Raw genomic sequence first — 15,000 nt, forward strand, 5'->3', positions numbered from 1 at the left:
AACAAAGCTAAACACACCCCAATAACCTAAACAACCACCACCCACTAAACCTAAATGCACCTCCCTAAACCTAAACACAGGCCCAACTAAATCTAAACCCACCCCCACTAAACCTACACACCCTGCTGAATAAAAACACACTCCCACTAAACCTAAACACACCCCCACTAAACCTTAACACACCCTGCTAAACCAAAACACACCCCAACTAAACCTAAACGCATCCACCACTAAACCTAAATACCCCTCCCACCAATCCTATACACATCCTCCAGTAGACATAACCACCCCTCCCACCAAACCTAAATGCACCCTCCACTAAGCCTAAACACACCCACAATAAACCTAAACACACTCCACCCACAAAACCTAAACGCGCCCCTCGCTGAACCTAAACACACCACCACTGTACCTCTCAACTCACCCCCACTAAACCTAAACATAATTCCCACTAAACCTAAATGCAACCCCACTAAACCTAAACATACGCCCCCTACTAAAGCTAAACACACCCCAGCAAATCTAAACACACAACCACCAACCCTAAACACACCCCACTAAACCTAAACACACCCCAACTAAACCTAACCACACCCCCACTTCACTGAAACACCCCCACTAAACCTAAGCACACCCCCACTAAACCAAACACACACCCACTAAACCTAAACACATCCCCACTAAACCAAAACACACCTCCACTAAACCTAAAAAATTCCCCACTAAACCTAAACACACCCCCACTAAACTTAAACACACTGCCCATTAACCTAAACACCCCTCCCACTAAACCTAAACACACACCACCCACTAAACCTAAATGCACCCCCACTAAACCTAAACACACCCCCAACTAAATCTAAACACACCCCCCTAGATCTAAACACCCCTGAATTGAAACACACTCCCATTAAACCTAAATACATCCCCACTAAATCTAAACACACCGACACTAAATCTAAACAAATCCAACACTAAACCTAAACACCCCTCCCACAAAACCTAAACATATCCTCCACTAAACATAAACACCCCTCCGACTAAAACTAAATGTACCCTCCACTAAACCTAAACACATCTCCCACTAAACGTAAACACACAACACCCATAAAACCTAAACGCACCTCTCATTAAACTTGAGTGCACCCCCACTGTACCTAAACTAACTCCAACTAAACCTAAACACACACCCTCCATTAAGCTTAAACACACCCTTCACCAAACCTAAATGCACCCCTCAATAAACCTGAACACACCCCTCACTAAACCTAAATGCAACCCCAACTAAACCCAAACACACAACCCCTGCTAAAGCTAAACACATCCCCACCAAATCTATATGCACCCCACACCAAACTTAAATACACCCCCCACCAAACTTAAATACACCCCCCACTAAACCTAAACGCAACCCCCCACTAAACCTAAACACATCCCCATTAAATCTAAACACACACCCCACTAAAACTAAACACAAACCCTGATACAGAATTAATAACCGCAGGAAAGAAAAGCATTTTCAATAATATATTTCTATGGTCTCGAGTACATGAAATGAGGTATGATAAATCCTTAGAGTTTATTTACCATATAAGTTACAAAGAGAAGGGGGAAGGGGGATGGGGGAAGGGGAAGGGGAAGGGGGCGGGAGAACGGGTTTGAAACCTACCCTGTTATCTAAGTTGGGTCAAAAGATGGCCACGTGCCAGATTTTGTAAAGATCGGTCAAGCGGTTCGGATTTCTATAGCGCACAAACATACAACCATTCACTTTTAATATAAGAGATATACACTGTATACACACATATATATAGATAAATATTATATACATATAATTATAATTGATATTTGAAGAGTATCCAAAGAATTGCACTGAAAAAGAACTTTCTGAAACTGGAATACACCTTCTCATCACGAAACCCTTATAACATTTTCTTTATTCAGTAACTTTTAGAATGCTGTTACCCTGAAATATAATAAATATTCATAACTTATATAATGCTAGTTTATGCGGTTGTAGAGAAACTTAAATTTTTTATCAAGTTTGCGAGGAAAAGTAATAACGTTAAATAAATAGCAACGACCAAGGACCAAAACAGTTCAAAACGTTGTTGCTATTAAATAGAGATACAGCATTTCCGATTTTAATGAAGTAGTACGCTTAAACCCGACGGGGAAAAGAACACAAATGTTGTAACCATGGAGAGCTACGAGCAGGCAAGAGTATGTAAAATTCTTGCGCAGTTTTATTCATAGGGTTGGAAAAATGAACACGGGATTTTCAGAGAATATTTTACTGGATGTATGCACGTTACATGATGTTTTCCTGGAGGCTCGGAGAAACAATTTTAACGATCTTAGGCTTTTTCTTTGGTGCATAAAAGAGGAGATAAAAATCACTTCCAAAAGAATGATAGGATGAAAACAGTGGCAAGATGAAAAATGTATAAACAATGAAACATACAATGAAGAAAGAAAGAAGGGTCATATGTTTATCAAAATGGCTCGATGAATTTCATTTATGGACATGACTTCAGAAAATACTCGAAACTAACTTCTGTTTGATTCAGTCACTAATTTTATTTAAAAAATCATGAATCTGTCCTTATGTGAGAATAGGAATGAAGGAATGTACCTCTAAAATACGCCAATAATGAAAGGCTGGTGGGAGGCAAATGCAACAGCAGTACTGTTCAGTAACACGAGAGAGAGAGAGAGAGAGAGAGAGAGAGAGAGAGAGAGAGAGAGAGAGAGAGAGGTGGGGGGTTGAGACACAAACACAAACTGCAGGGTATGTATGTGATTCAAGCATCGGTTTATTTTTCATAACTATCGTCCGGTTGGCGGATTATAACTTTGAGTTCCGATCTATTACTCTTGACATTTACAAATATTGTATGTGGGCGAGGATGGGTAGTGGTAACATCAGCTAATAAGTAATGAAGGAAAAACTGGACCTAACTGAATGTCATATGAACTTTCCGACTATCACTATCTTATAAAGGACTAGAAGTATGTTATTTCATGTAACAATGGTCATACGAAAAATACTGAATTTCCTCAGTTAATCAATGGTTTAAGAAAGAGTGGAGGTTTAGTCCTATATTACGACGCTCGAAAAAATGAGATCACTGTCGTTTCTCTCTCACCTCTCACTCTCTTTCTCCTCATTCATTCGTTATTCTCTCTCTCTCTCTCTCTCTCTCTCTCTCTCTCTCTCTCTCTCTCTCTCTCTCTCTCTCAATCGTTTGTTATTTTCTCTCGCCTCTCCATCGAAGCATTCGTCAACCATTCTCTGCCTTGTCCTTCCCAAGCAATTTTTCTCTCACTCTCTGACAGCGGGTGAGTGCATCCACCGTGTTGCCATAACCATGTCAATGAATAGTTTTTCGGTGGCAGATGAGTTGCAATAGAATTTAAGTTATTTCAGAAAGTCCGGTCCATATACAGTATTCACAGAAACGTTTTGGCAAGCACAGGACCCTCTTTCTTCGTTGTTTGATTCATTATTTTTGCATTTGTCTCCCTGCCTTTGTTTTCCAAGTGGCTTTTATCTTTTCCGTTATGGATCTAAAATAAAAGTTCTAAAAGCGTTTAAAATTATTTCTCTTGCCCCCAGGAGAACATCATATAACGTGCATAGATACAGAAAATTATCCACTGAAAACTTCGTGGAAAACGTTACATATATATATATATATATATATATATATATATATATATATATATATATATATAAATATATATATATATATATATATATATATATATATATATATATATATATATAATATTATATATATATATATATATATATATATATATATATATATATAAAATATATATACATATGCACATATAGCAATTTTCGGTGTCAAGCATCAATGTCATATGCTCAAAGCAAGACATTTATAACATAGTCCTATCAATAGTTTTCACGCCTACCTATCACCATTCTTTTTCTAATGACAAGCAAGAAATCGCATCACTGTGAAGGTGGTACCACATTCGTTTAACAAATAGCATTTGGTTTCTCATGTTTGGCTACTTTTTTTTTTTATGTCCGGGAGCGAAATATCTTTCCGCCATGTTCAACGTCTTGTAAGCAAACCGACGACAGAAATGGCTAGCAAAGTTATTTTTACTATTCGAAGGCTTTGAAACAATATCTAGAGAGAATTATATAACAATTATTATAAATAAGTAATTTTGAATCGACAAGAAAAACAAAACAACAACAATACCAGCTCCATAGTAGGCATAGGCCTAGCGTTTACTCCGCCATGACTGTTTCCTTGCAGTTACCATATTTAAGGTTTTTTTTTTTGGCATCATGATTCGATAACGTTTATCGTAAATAAATTATTTCCATGTATTCGAAGTTAAATTGTGTTTAAAATAACGTTAAAATGAAATAGCGTCTCATCAAAAATAAATAGTTGGAGAGCATAGGAATAGTCTTGGCTCCCAAACTTCATATCCGTGATATTGCCAATCTATGAGACATATCGTGTAATAGAAACATAAACTACTCTAGGATTTGCTACACACATAAAATGAAACTATATTTGCTTTGAATCGAATAATACAAGGCGTTTCCTACGGCCCTGTAAGTCATCCTGAAACACCCTCCCCAAGTGTGACGTCACCGGTACCTCGTGAGAAACCCCGCTTGATAATGTGCATTTTTTTTAACAACTCTAACGCTGCCTTTACAAATCTACGTAAAACTAAAAGCCTTATGGAATAGACAGTATCCTACAGGCCTACCTACTGCAAAGTATTCGTAGTGACTAACAAATCACAACAGGTGCTCTTACGCACCACAACAGGATGTTTAAAAGGCGAGGCGGTTGACGCAACCGGGAACCTAGGCCTATATTATAACAAAGCCTTCCCAATTACGAGCAAGAGCGTTTTCAGTTTATATTATGCGGTATACATAATGGATAATGATGGTCTGATTTCAAAATTTAAATCGCCACTGCACGGAAGTGCCAAAATAATCCGCTGAAAACATAAGACACGGCAACACCGAAAGTGTATCTACGGCTAACAAGACAATTCACTGACCAGCACAAAACTATGTCTATATACAAGCCAGTATGCTTTGCTTACTTGTTAAATGTTACTCCACGTCTTCTCGATGACTTCCCACGCCCATTTCTGCAATGACAAGCCGAACGACGCACCATTTTGAAAAATAAACGAAATTAATCACAGCACAAGATCAAAAGCATCTACTCGATTTCCCGGGCTCCTGGGGCTGCATAGTGACGCCGCCCTGGTGGCGGTACGCCGAACTACGAGGCTCTAGGACACAGGTGACACGTGTTAATACTAAACCTCCCTTGATTAAACACGTGCACCGTATTATAACGGCTCACATTCTAAAGCTGGATGATGGATTTAATATGAAGACTTATTTGTCTTTTTTATGAAATACAATTGATCTACTAAACAGAGAAAAACATACAGTGGATATGGTCTGGTTTCTTATTCCGGTGTACACTAAGTTGACTCGTCTGCTTAACATTAAAATATAAACTTTCGAAAGTTAATTAAACACGTGCACCGTATTAACGGTTCACATTCTAAAGCTGGATGATGGATTTTATATAAATAGCTATTTGTCTTTTTACGAAATCCACTTGATCTACTAACTAAATAAAAAAAAAAGCCATGATCTGATTTCTTATTCTGGTGCAGACGAAGTTGACTAATCTGCTTAACGTTAAAAGTTAAGGTTTATTAAACACGCGTACATATGAGCGACTTGCGTTCTAAAGCTGGATGATGGATCTGATATAAAGAGTTATTTGTCTTTTTATGAAAGCCAATTGATCTTCATAAATTAAAAAAAAAAAAAAGATATGATCTAATTTCTTGAACCAGTGTAGGCTGACTGACTGATCTGCTAACTTGGAAAGAAAAGATTCCGAATGTCAGTTTTCGTTTTATAATTGATATATGTTATGAGAACTAGATTCCTTGAGAAGGTATATCTTTACTTGCATAAAAGATTCAGGAAAACAGTAATAAATAGAAGCATTGCTCGCCAGAATAATAATGTGAATAACCAACTGACCAGGAAGACGGATATTTACTGTCCAGTCTCTCATTATGGACATGGACTTCCCAAAAGCCAATGGACCTCGGCAACGGCTTCTGTTCTGCGAAGTCCTTTAAAATCTCCTCCCGGTCTCATTTTTCCAAGAAAATCTTCTTGGAAATAGGAAAACCCATTGCCCTTCCCAAAAGAACTACCGGAGAACACTCGTGGTATAAGGTGCTTCCCTCCGCAAGTTATTTTACAAGGGCTGATCACGGTCGAGCACTCAGCGCTCCTATAAATATATGCATCACAAACAAAGAAGAGCGGTTAAGGGCCTTTATTTTCTCTGGGTTTTCTTTTCATTTTTTTTTTTTTTAAATTCTCTGCGTCACGAAGACCTCCAAGATGCGTCGAAGGGCCATCAGTAGTCCTTATTGTCCTCTTACAATGGCCGGGTAGAGGGGTCGCAGTTGGCTAATGATGTCAAGCTTTGGTAGACTTACGCACGCACATACACGTATGTATGTATGTATGTATGTATGTATGTATGTATGTATGTATGTATGTATGTGTGGAATGAAACCACACTTTTTCTCAAATATTAATCTACACCCACATAGAATTACAAAGGTTCATATAGACGCATACACACACAGCACTTTTCTATGTAAATGTCCTTAGGCCTATTCGGTTACCCAACATATGATCGCTTTGGGATGGCTATAGGTAAAAAGGGAAATGATACAAAAAGTGACATATATTAACTTCGTACGTACTATTATTATTCTTCTGAATAATAATAATAATAATAATAATAATAATAATAATAATAATAATAATAATAATAATAATAATAATATCTGTATTATGGTCTTACTGGTTTCTATTTTCGTAATAAGTTCGAATCTCCGACTGGCCAATGAAGAATAAGAGTAATTTATTTGGTGATAGAAATCCATTTCTCGCTATGATGTGGTTCGGATTCCACAATAAGCTGTAGGTCCCGTTGCTAGGTAACCAGTTGGTTCTTAGCCACGTAAAGTACATCTAATCCTTCGGGCCAGCCCTAAGAGAGCTGTTAATCAGCTCAGTGGTCTGGTTAAACTAAGGTAGACTTATTTTCGTAATAATTGCCTGTTTCCTCCTGACCTGTAACATAATCACCACATAATCACCACCATAATCACCTAAGGGGTGCACTGTACGCATTACTAAAGGCTCTTTGCAGCGTCCCTTCGGCTCCTAGCTGCAATTTACTGTACATCTATTCATATTATCTTTCTTCCATCTTGCTATCCACCCTCTCCTAACAATTATTTCATAGTGTAACTGCGAGGTTTTCCTCCTGTTATCCCTTGCAAACCTACCTACTCTCAATTTCCTTTCCAGCGCTGAATGACATCTTAGGCCCCAGTGCTTGGCATTTGGCCTAAACTCTATATTCCATTCATGTAACCTAATCACATGCCCTCTACGGATCAAAGTGGTCAGATTTTATCAGAAATATATTTATTCGTTTTCTTTCCATAATTTCTTTCTTTTGTGTTTCACTCGAAATTATTTTCTTTCTCCTCTCACCAGAAAGATTTCTCGGGAGAATCAATATTTAATTCTCATTAGATTCTTCCTAGACGCTTTTGTAGTTATTTCTAAAAGATTCCTTTTCAATTATCGATATTGAAAAGAAAAATAACAGCGCTTTTAAACCGTATTTTGGAAAAAAAAATTTTCGAAATTAGTACGCCAGAAATGACTTGAGTTATTGCCAACACAACTCATGTTTCTCTGTAGACAAAATCTATCTTTTCTATCGAAATCAAAAAGCAATTTAACAGCACTTTTAAACTGCAATTTGGAAAAAATAATTAAACTCCATCTTGGAAAGTAATTCCACAAGATTAGGCAGCCTCAAATTCTGTGAACTGTTGTCAACACACCAATCTTATTACTCTTAAGACAATGTCCAGCATTTCCAAGCAAAGTCTGAAGTAAATACCAAGTCAGTAACAACGTCTTCCCTTGATGTTTTACTCTCTCTCTCTCTCTCTCTCTCTCTCTCTCTCTCTCTCTCTCTCTCTCTCTCTCTCTCTCTCTCTCTCTCTCTCTCTCTCTCTCCATTTCTGTTTATTATAAATGAAAGCCTATCGCGATCATATAAAAGTTACCAGTCTCTGGCAATATCTAAAAATGATTAAAAACTCCTCGAGCTTCTTCTTCTCTCTCTCTCTCTCTCTCTCTCTCTCTCTCTCTCTCTCTCTCTCTCTCTTTATTTTCTCTAACTGCTACTTTACACGCAGCTCCAGAAACTTGTTGGAACGCTGCCAATGGCTCTTTGTCATCCATGTATTGCACTCCAAGCTCCACTTTCACGGAAATTCCTGCGGTAATTGGGAGCAGGAAAGAGGCAGTGAGACACACAGAAGGTAGAGGGTCATCTTAACTCTGGAAAAGAAAAAAAAACTTGAGTAGTGAAAACACACACAAGCATGAAGTACACAATTGATTATGCTTGGACTTCAAAGCGCAGTGGTCCTGAGTTCACTTAGATAAGCAGAGAAAAACCACATCAGTCATTTCATCAAAAGAAGCATTTTTTCCCTAGAACTTCGGGCCCTAAACCCATATTTCTAAGATATTCTTCACAAGTGGTATATTATCACCCTAAGTATTGTCTAAAAAATGCAGTGGTCCTGAGTTCACTTAGATAAGCAGAGAAAAACCACGTCAGTCATTTCATCAAAAGAAGCATTTTTTTCCCTAGAACTTCGGGTCCTAAATCCATATTTCTAAGATATTCTTCACAAGTGGGATATTATCACCCTAAGTATTGTCTAAAAAATGCAGTGGTCCTGATTTCACTTAGATAAACAGAGAAAAACCACATCAGTCATTTCATCAAAAGAAGCATTTTTTCCCCTAGAACTTCGGGCCCTAAACCCATATTTCTAAGATATTCTTCACAAGTGGGATATTATCACCCTAAGTATTGTCTAAAAAACAGTATATTCTTTAACCATCGTTAGAATTTTTGGTGGGGGGAAATAGAAATTATTTCTCAAGTGCATACATATATATAAAAGGAATGAAAAGAAAAACCAGAAGTTCTGAGAACGCCGCAGATCCAAACGTCTCTGTTGTGGGGGATCAAAGGAAGCTCTGAGCCACATGTTTTTTTTTTACATGATTTGTTCTTCCCTTCCCTCTTTCGCTTCTGAAAGAAAGCCGTTGATAAGGGAGACTTTTAACCAATAGATGGGAGTTTTCGGTTCGTTTCGTATGTGCTAGGATATTTTCGTCTTGTTCTCCTTCTGTCTGAATTCTCTAATGACTTGCAGGTCAGTGTTCTTATGCATCATTAGTACACGCACACACATACATACATACATACATACATATATATATATATATATATATATATATATATATATATATATATATATATATATATATATATATATATATATATATATATATATATATATATATATATATATATATATATATATATATATATATATATATATATATATATATGTATACCACTATATATATATATATATATATATATATATATATATATATATATATATATATATATATATATATATATATATATTAAGTTCAAATTAAAAACGACAGAGTGCCAAGTACTTTCGTGTATTTTAACACATCTTCAGGGTACAAAGTACTTGGCACTCTGTCGTTTCAATTTGAACTTTCCCAGTGGCTTCAGCTAATAAACAAAATCGCGCGCTTACTTTTCTGATTTGGTAGTATGTAAGTATGGAAGTATATATATATATATATATATATATATATATATATATATATATATATATATATATATATATATATATATATATATATATATATATATATATATATATGTTGCTGTGAGGAAATATTGTATGCTGATGCCTCTATATTTCCTATATATAGATATATTTCATATAATATGTCCAAATAACACTATATCCTTCATATAATATTGGATAATTATTCCGTCAATAGGTAATTAGAAATATAGGTTTACGTAGGTCTTTTGGCCCACCTGAGTTTCCTGTGTCCATTTCCTGATGAAATGTTTACAGAAAGCTTTAACTTATTCCTTCAATAATGGATCATCCTCGCCTAATAGATAATTAGAACCATATTCGTTTACGAAGATCCACACATATATAAAGGTGTCTACTCCCTGAAATCACTTACTCACTTCTTTGCTTAGTCTCCAGAAACGTGATGATCACCTAAGCAGCCATGTTGAACCTTATTCTCTTCTCGATCCACACGACGGTTAGTGATTCAAAATTTAAATTTTCTTCTTGTCCGTTTTTACGGTTAGTGATTCAAAATTCAAATTTTCTTCTCGTCCGTTTTGACGGTTAGTGATTCAAAATTTAAATTTTCTTCCCGTCCTTTTAGACGGTTAGTGATTCAAAATTCAAATGTTCTTCTCGTCCGTTTTGACGGTTAGTGATTCAAAATTCAAATTTTCTTCAAACGTTTTGATGGTTAGTGATTCAAAATTCAAATTTTCTTCAAGTCGTTTTGACGGTTAGTGATTCAAAATTCAAATTTTCGTCTCGTACGGTTTGACCGTTAGAACTTCAGATTTTTTTTTTTATGCTCTTCTGTCTTGATGGTCAGAATTTAATTATCTTTTTTTTTCTCCCCTTCCGTGTCATGTCAATACCTTACCTAATTCAGCTTTAGGTAGAAGTTTAAAATCAAGAAATTTGAATTGGCTGCTCTTAAAATTCGGGGATAAGTTGGGATGGCCTCCCTGAGAGCAAGAGGGAGGGACATGGAGGCCCTGGCATTTTGGTTTTGGAAGCGTTACTTGATGGATGGTTAGTTAAGACTAAATCACAGATACCTAATACTCTTCTAGAATGGCTAGTAATATGAAGAGAAATGCATGTATTTCATTACTGTGGCATTTTAGATGTTCTAAGTTACAGACTATGAGTACAGAATTTATTTCATGATGTTTTTCTTTATAAGTTTCAACTTCTAAGTGAAAGATTCTTTCATCTGTCCTGCCACTGACCATGGCCTTAGATACAAAGTTGTTAGGGTTAAACACAGAAAAAGCGTGAATATCAATAAAAGCGTTATGTAAGTCTGTCTCCTATTCATGCTTACCATTTAACCCCATTATATTTCAACAATCTCTTGAGCAAACTAATGCAGACAGAAAAAATATAACACACGATTTCTCTACCATTGGCAGGTTGGATTTGGCCGGATCAGATCTGGGAGCTCCCAGCCTCTGAGTGAAGATTTATCTGTCAAAATTCAGTCTAGACTTCAACTGACTTATCCTGAGGGAACTGACGCCACCAGGGATGCCCTGCCCAAGCTGGGATGCAATCCCGAGAAGCTGAAGGCTGAGGTATGTAAATTTGGTTTACAAAACTGATGTTCTTGAATAATTATCGTCTTTAATAGCAGGCGTTCCTTGTTCAAGAAGTGGGCAATGGTGTGAGTTTATAGTTAAAGTAAAGTTAAAATATTTCTTTAACTAAATAAAACTTATGTAGTCAAACTATATTTTCAATTTTAATCGTTCCACTTCGTAATATTCTGTATTTATGTTAAAATTTTTTCTCAAGAATTAAAAACATATACGAAGTGCAGTGTCAATGTCATTAACAATAAAAGAACCAAAATAAACATCATTCCAGGATTCGTTGACTGGAGTCTTGCTGAAACGTATTCCCAAACTGGAGGATGAATTCGGTCTTCGAGTGAAGCTGACTTTCAGCGAAGGCTTCTTGACCTCCTGCGAGCTTGTTCCTGCAGGTGAGTTTCTTGGGTACTGGAGTCTTTTATTGTCTTTGCAAAGTAAAAGTTCTGGTATTTCACGGAAATAAATTTACCATAAAAGAAGTATTCAGGCAAAGTCCCTGCAAGATTATAAAGGATGTTATGCAAAATGCAAGAAATAACCTACAAACCCATATCAGAATATTCTTCACCTACAAGAAATAAGAAATACATTGATTGCAAAGGGGTACCTTACGAAAAAATGACGTTTTTCTCCATTTCAGAGATTTCGCGCCAAGAGGCCTGTCTGACTCCCCCCGTCATCAGCACCCCTGGACTCATCTGCAAAGATGGTTGGTCTTTGGTCGAGTCCACCTGCTTCCTCTTGTCCGACAAGAAGGGGAACTGGTCAGAGGGCCAGACCTTCTGCAACTCTGAGGGTGGAACTCTCGCTACTGTATCCTCTTCTCTTCAACAGGCCGTTATTGCTAGTGAGTCTTTTGGACTGGTTTTGCTTTAAAGAAGCAGAAGAATACTGTTACTTCATAAAACATTGTCTTTAAAACCTTGCAATGTAAATATATTAATAGATTTTCTTATTTTTAATTTATTTGTTTTTATAAGATAAAAAAGATAACGAATGTAAGATCATATGAAAAGCAGCTTATTCAACCATGATATTAAAGAACCTCTCTCTCTCTCTCTCTCTCTCTGTCTCTGTCTCTGTCTCTGTCTCTCTCTCTCTCTCTCTCTTCTTAGATGATCGTGCACGTTAACTTTACCATAATAATTTTCCTAATAATTTAAAACATAAACTATCATTTTACAAAAAAATATCCGTCTTAATCCAGGCCAGTTGAACTCAGACACCTGGATTGGTCTTACGGACTTGAAGGAAGAAGGAAACTTCACCTGGGCTGATGGCAGTCCTCTGGCTTATACCAAGTAAGGAACTATGATATGTAAATGACCTTTGTTTTGCTATTGAAACAAAACATTGAGTATATCACGTCAATGGCAAAAATATAATTTCATGTTCTACTGTTTAATTATTTACCTATACACCTCTCTCTCTCTCTCTCTCTCTCTCTCTCTCTCTCTCTCTTTCTCTCTCTCTCTCTCTCTCTTTATATATATATATATATATATATATATATATATATATATATATATATATATATATATATAAGCATATTATGCATATTTACACACACACACACACACACACACACACACACACATATATATATATATATATATATATATATATATATATATATATATATATATATATATATACCCACATATATATAATTCATGTCTCCGTTTTTCCAGCTGGGCTGATGGACAACCAGATAACAAAGGTCAATACTGGATTTTCGGTGAAAAAGACAACTGTGCCGAATTGAAGAAGAATTACAACTACTTCTGGAACGACGATAATTGTGCAGAAGAAAACAGGTGAGGAGTTTTTTCATATTACTTCAGAATCTTTTATTGGGCAAACAGAATCTGCTGTTGGATAGATTCTATTTGCCCAGATACTAAAGCCCTGGATTCTATTACTGTCTTTCCGTAGGGGAGTAGTGCTGGGGTGTACTGTTACTAATGAGCGTCCCTTCGGCCCTTAGCTGCAACCCGTTTCATTCATTTTACTGTAGCTACATTCATAGTATCTTTCTTCCATCTTGCTGTCCACCTTCTCCTAACAATTATTTCATTGTGCAAAAGCCCTGGATTCTATTACTGTCTTTCCGTAGGGGAGTACTGTCGTCAGTGCACCTAAGGGGTGTACTGTAGGCATTACTAATGGTTCTTTGCAGCGTCCCTTCGGCCCTTAGCTGCAACCCGTTTCATTCATTTTACTGTAGCTACATTCATTGTATCTTTCTTCCATCTTGCTGTTCACCTTCTCCTAACAATTATTTCATTGTGCAACTGCGAGGTTTTCCTCCTGTCACACCTTTCAAACCTATCTACTCTCAATTTCCTTTCCAGCGCTGAATGACCCCATAGGTTCCAGTGCTTGGCCTTTCGGCCTAAATCTATATTCCAGTCCTATTTCTGTCTTGATTTTATGCTGCGTCCGCACTATTTGGTGGTTTCTTGGAAGCAGAAATCAAAGCTGATTCGAAATTTCCACTTTATACCTGAGGGAATATTCACTCGCAGAGATATCTTAGGGATAAAAAAATCTTCTAGAGATATTTCATTTTTGCCACTTACGAGTTATGGCAGTCAAACAATGCTTGTTAAGAAGAATGCAACTATTTTCACTGAACGAAAAAACAGACTTGACATTTCTAGATTATTACCCTCCACAATGAGTTGGGCAGTGAAGCTCTTATTACAAATTCCTTTCCTGAACAGATTCCTCTGCAGCACCCCAGCCGACCCAGCACCCACAACCACAACTCCCACGACCACCACTACTACCACTACCACTACAACCACAACAACCACCACCACTACCGCCCCACCCACTTGCCAGGAGGGGTGGGAGCAACGCGACCTCTCCTGTTACAAGGCCAGCAAGCATCAGGCAACCTGGCAAGATGCCCACGACTCCTGCGTTGCCCTCGGTGCCACCTTGACCTCCATCACGAGCGAAAAGGAACAGGACTTCGTCGCTGGTAAGTTGGGGCGTCGCGTTTGCCAACGGCCGATGGATCAGTACGAAAGAGAATTACTCCTTATTATAACAAGGTTTGGACTAGTGAGTCTATTCCATGTTTTCATCTTTATAGCAGAACATTTTTAGTGATTATGAAGCCATCTATCAAAGGGAATTTATATTTTTAGTACCACATATGTATGTATAAGCATGCATTCCTTCAATAACATAAATAAGGAAATGGAAGTAATTATTATTAATCAGTTTATCATGGAAGTTGGGGCGTTTTGTTAGCCAACAGCCGATGGATCGGTAAGACAGAGAATTACTTTTTACATAAATGTTTGGTTCATTAACGCATATATTTAACGTTTTCATAGTTATAGAGAAGCATTTTAATGATGGTGAAGACATCTATTAAGAGGAATGTATACATTCATTAGGTATAATTGCATGAACGTGTGTATGAATACAGCACCCAGTCACAAACGCACTCGTTCCAACACACGCCTTTAATAAATTTAGCGACGCCTTGTTAATCATTTCATCCGTTCTTCAGGTC

The 15,000-nt window shown here is 36.9% G+C and overlaps 1 protein-coding gene and 1 long non-coding RNA gene across 2 annotated transcripts in view; one reads left to right on the forward strand and one right to left on the reverse strand.

Annotated features, from left to right (window-relative positions):
• LOC136852442 (uncharacterized) overlaps positions 1-5,256 on the reverse strand; it is a 411,726-nt gene extending 406,470 nt beyond the window's left edge. Inside the window, exon 1 of the long non-coding RNA XR_010857142.1 lies at positions 5,119-5,256. This is a non-coding gene — a long non-coding RNA (uncharacterized lncRNA). The remainder of the gene's footprint in view (positions 1-5,118) is intronic.
• Positions 5,257-10,500: 5,244 nt separating this feature from the next.
• LOC136852195 (macrophage mannose receptor 1-like) overlaps positions 10,501-15,000 on the forward strand; it is a 6,594-nt gene continuing 2,094 nt past the window's right edge. The window contains exons 1-8 of the mRNA XM_067126640.1: positions 10,501-10,524; positions 11,289-11,450; positions 11,743-11,860; positions 12,109-12,315; positions 12,676-12,769; positions 13,160-13,285; positions 14,195-14,457; positions 14,998-15,000. The exon at positions 14,998-15,000 is cut by the window's right edge and continues 91 nt beyond it. Coding sequence (XP_066982741.1) covers positions 10,501-10,524; positions 11,289-11,450; positions 11,743-11,860; positions 12,109-12,315; positions 12,676-12,769; positions 13,160-13,285; positions 14,195-14,457; positions 14,998-15,000 — 997 coding nt within the window. The remainder of the gene's footprint in view (positions 10,525-11,288; positions 11,451-11,742; positions 11,861-12,108; positions 12,316-12,675; positions 12,770-13,159; positions 13,286-14,194; positions 14,458-14,997) is intronic.

The sequence above is a fragment of the Macrobrachium rosenbergii genome, chromosome 25, assembly GCF_040412425.1.
Source record: "Macrobrachium rosenbergii isolate ZJJX-2024 chromosome 25, ASM4041242v1, whole genome shotgun sequence".
NCBI classification, from domain to species: domain Eukaryota; kingdom Metazoa; phylum Arthropoda; class Malacostraca; order Decapoda; family Palaemonidae; genus Macrobrachium; species Macrobrachium rosenbergii.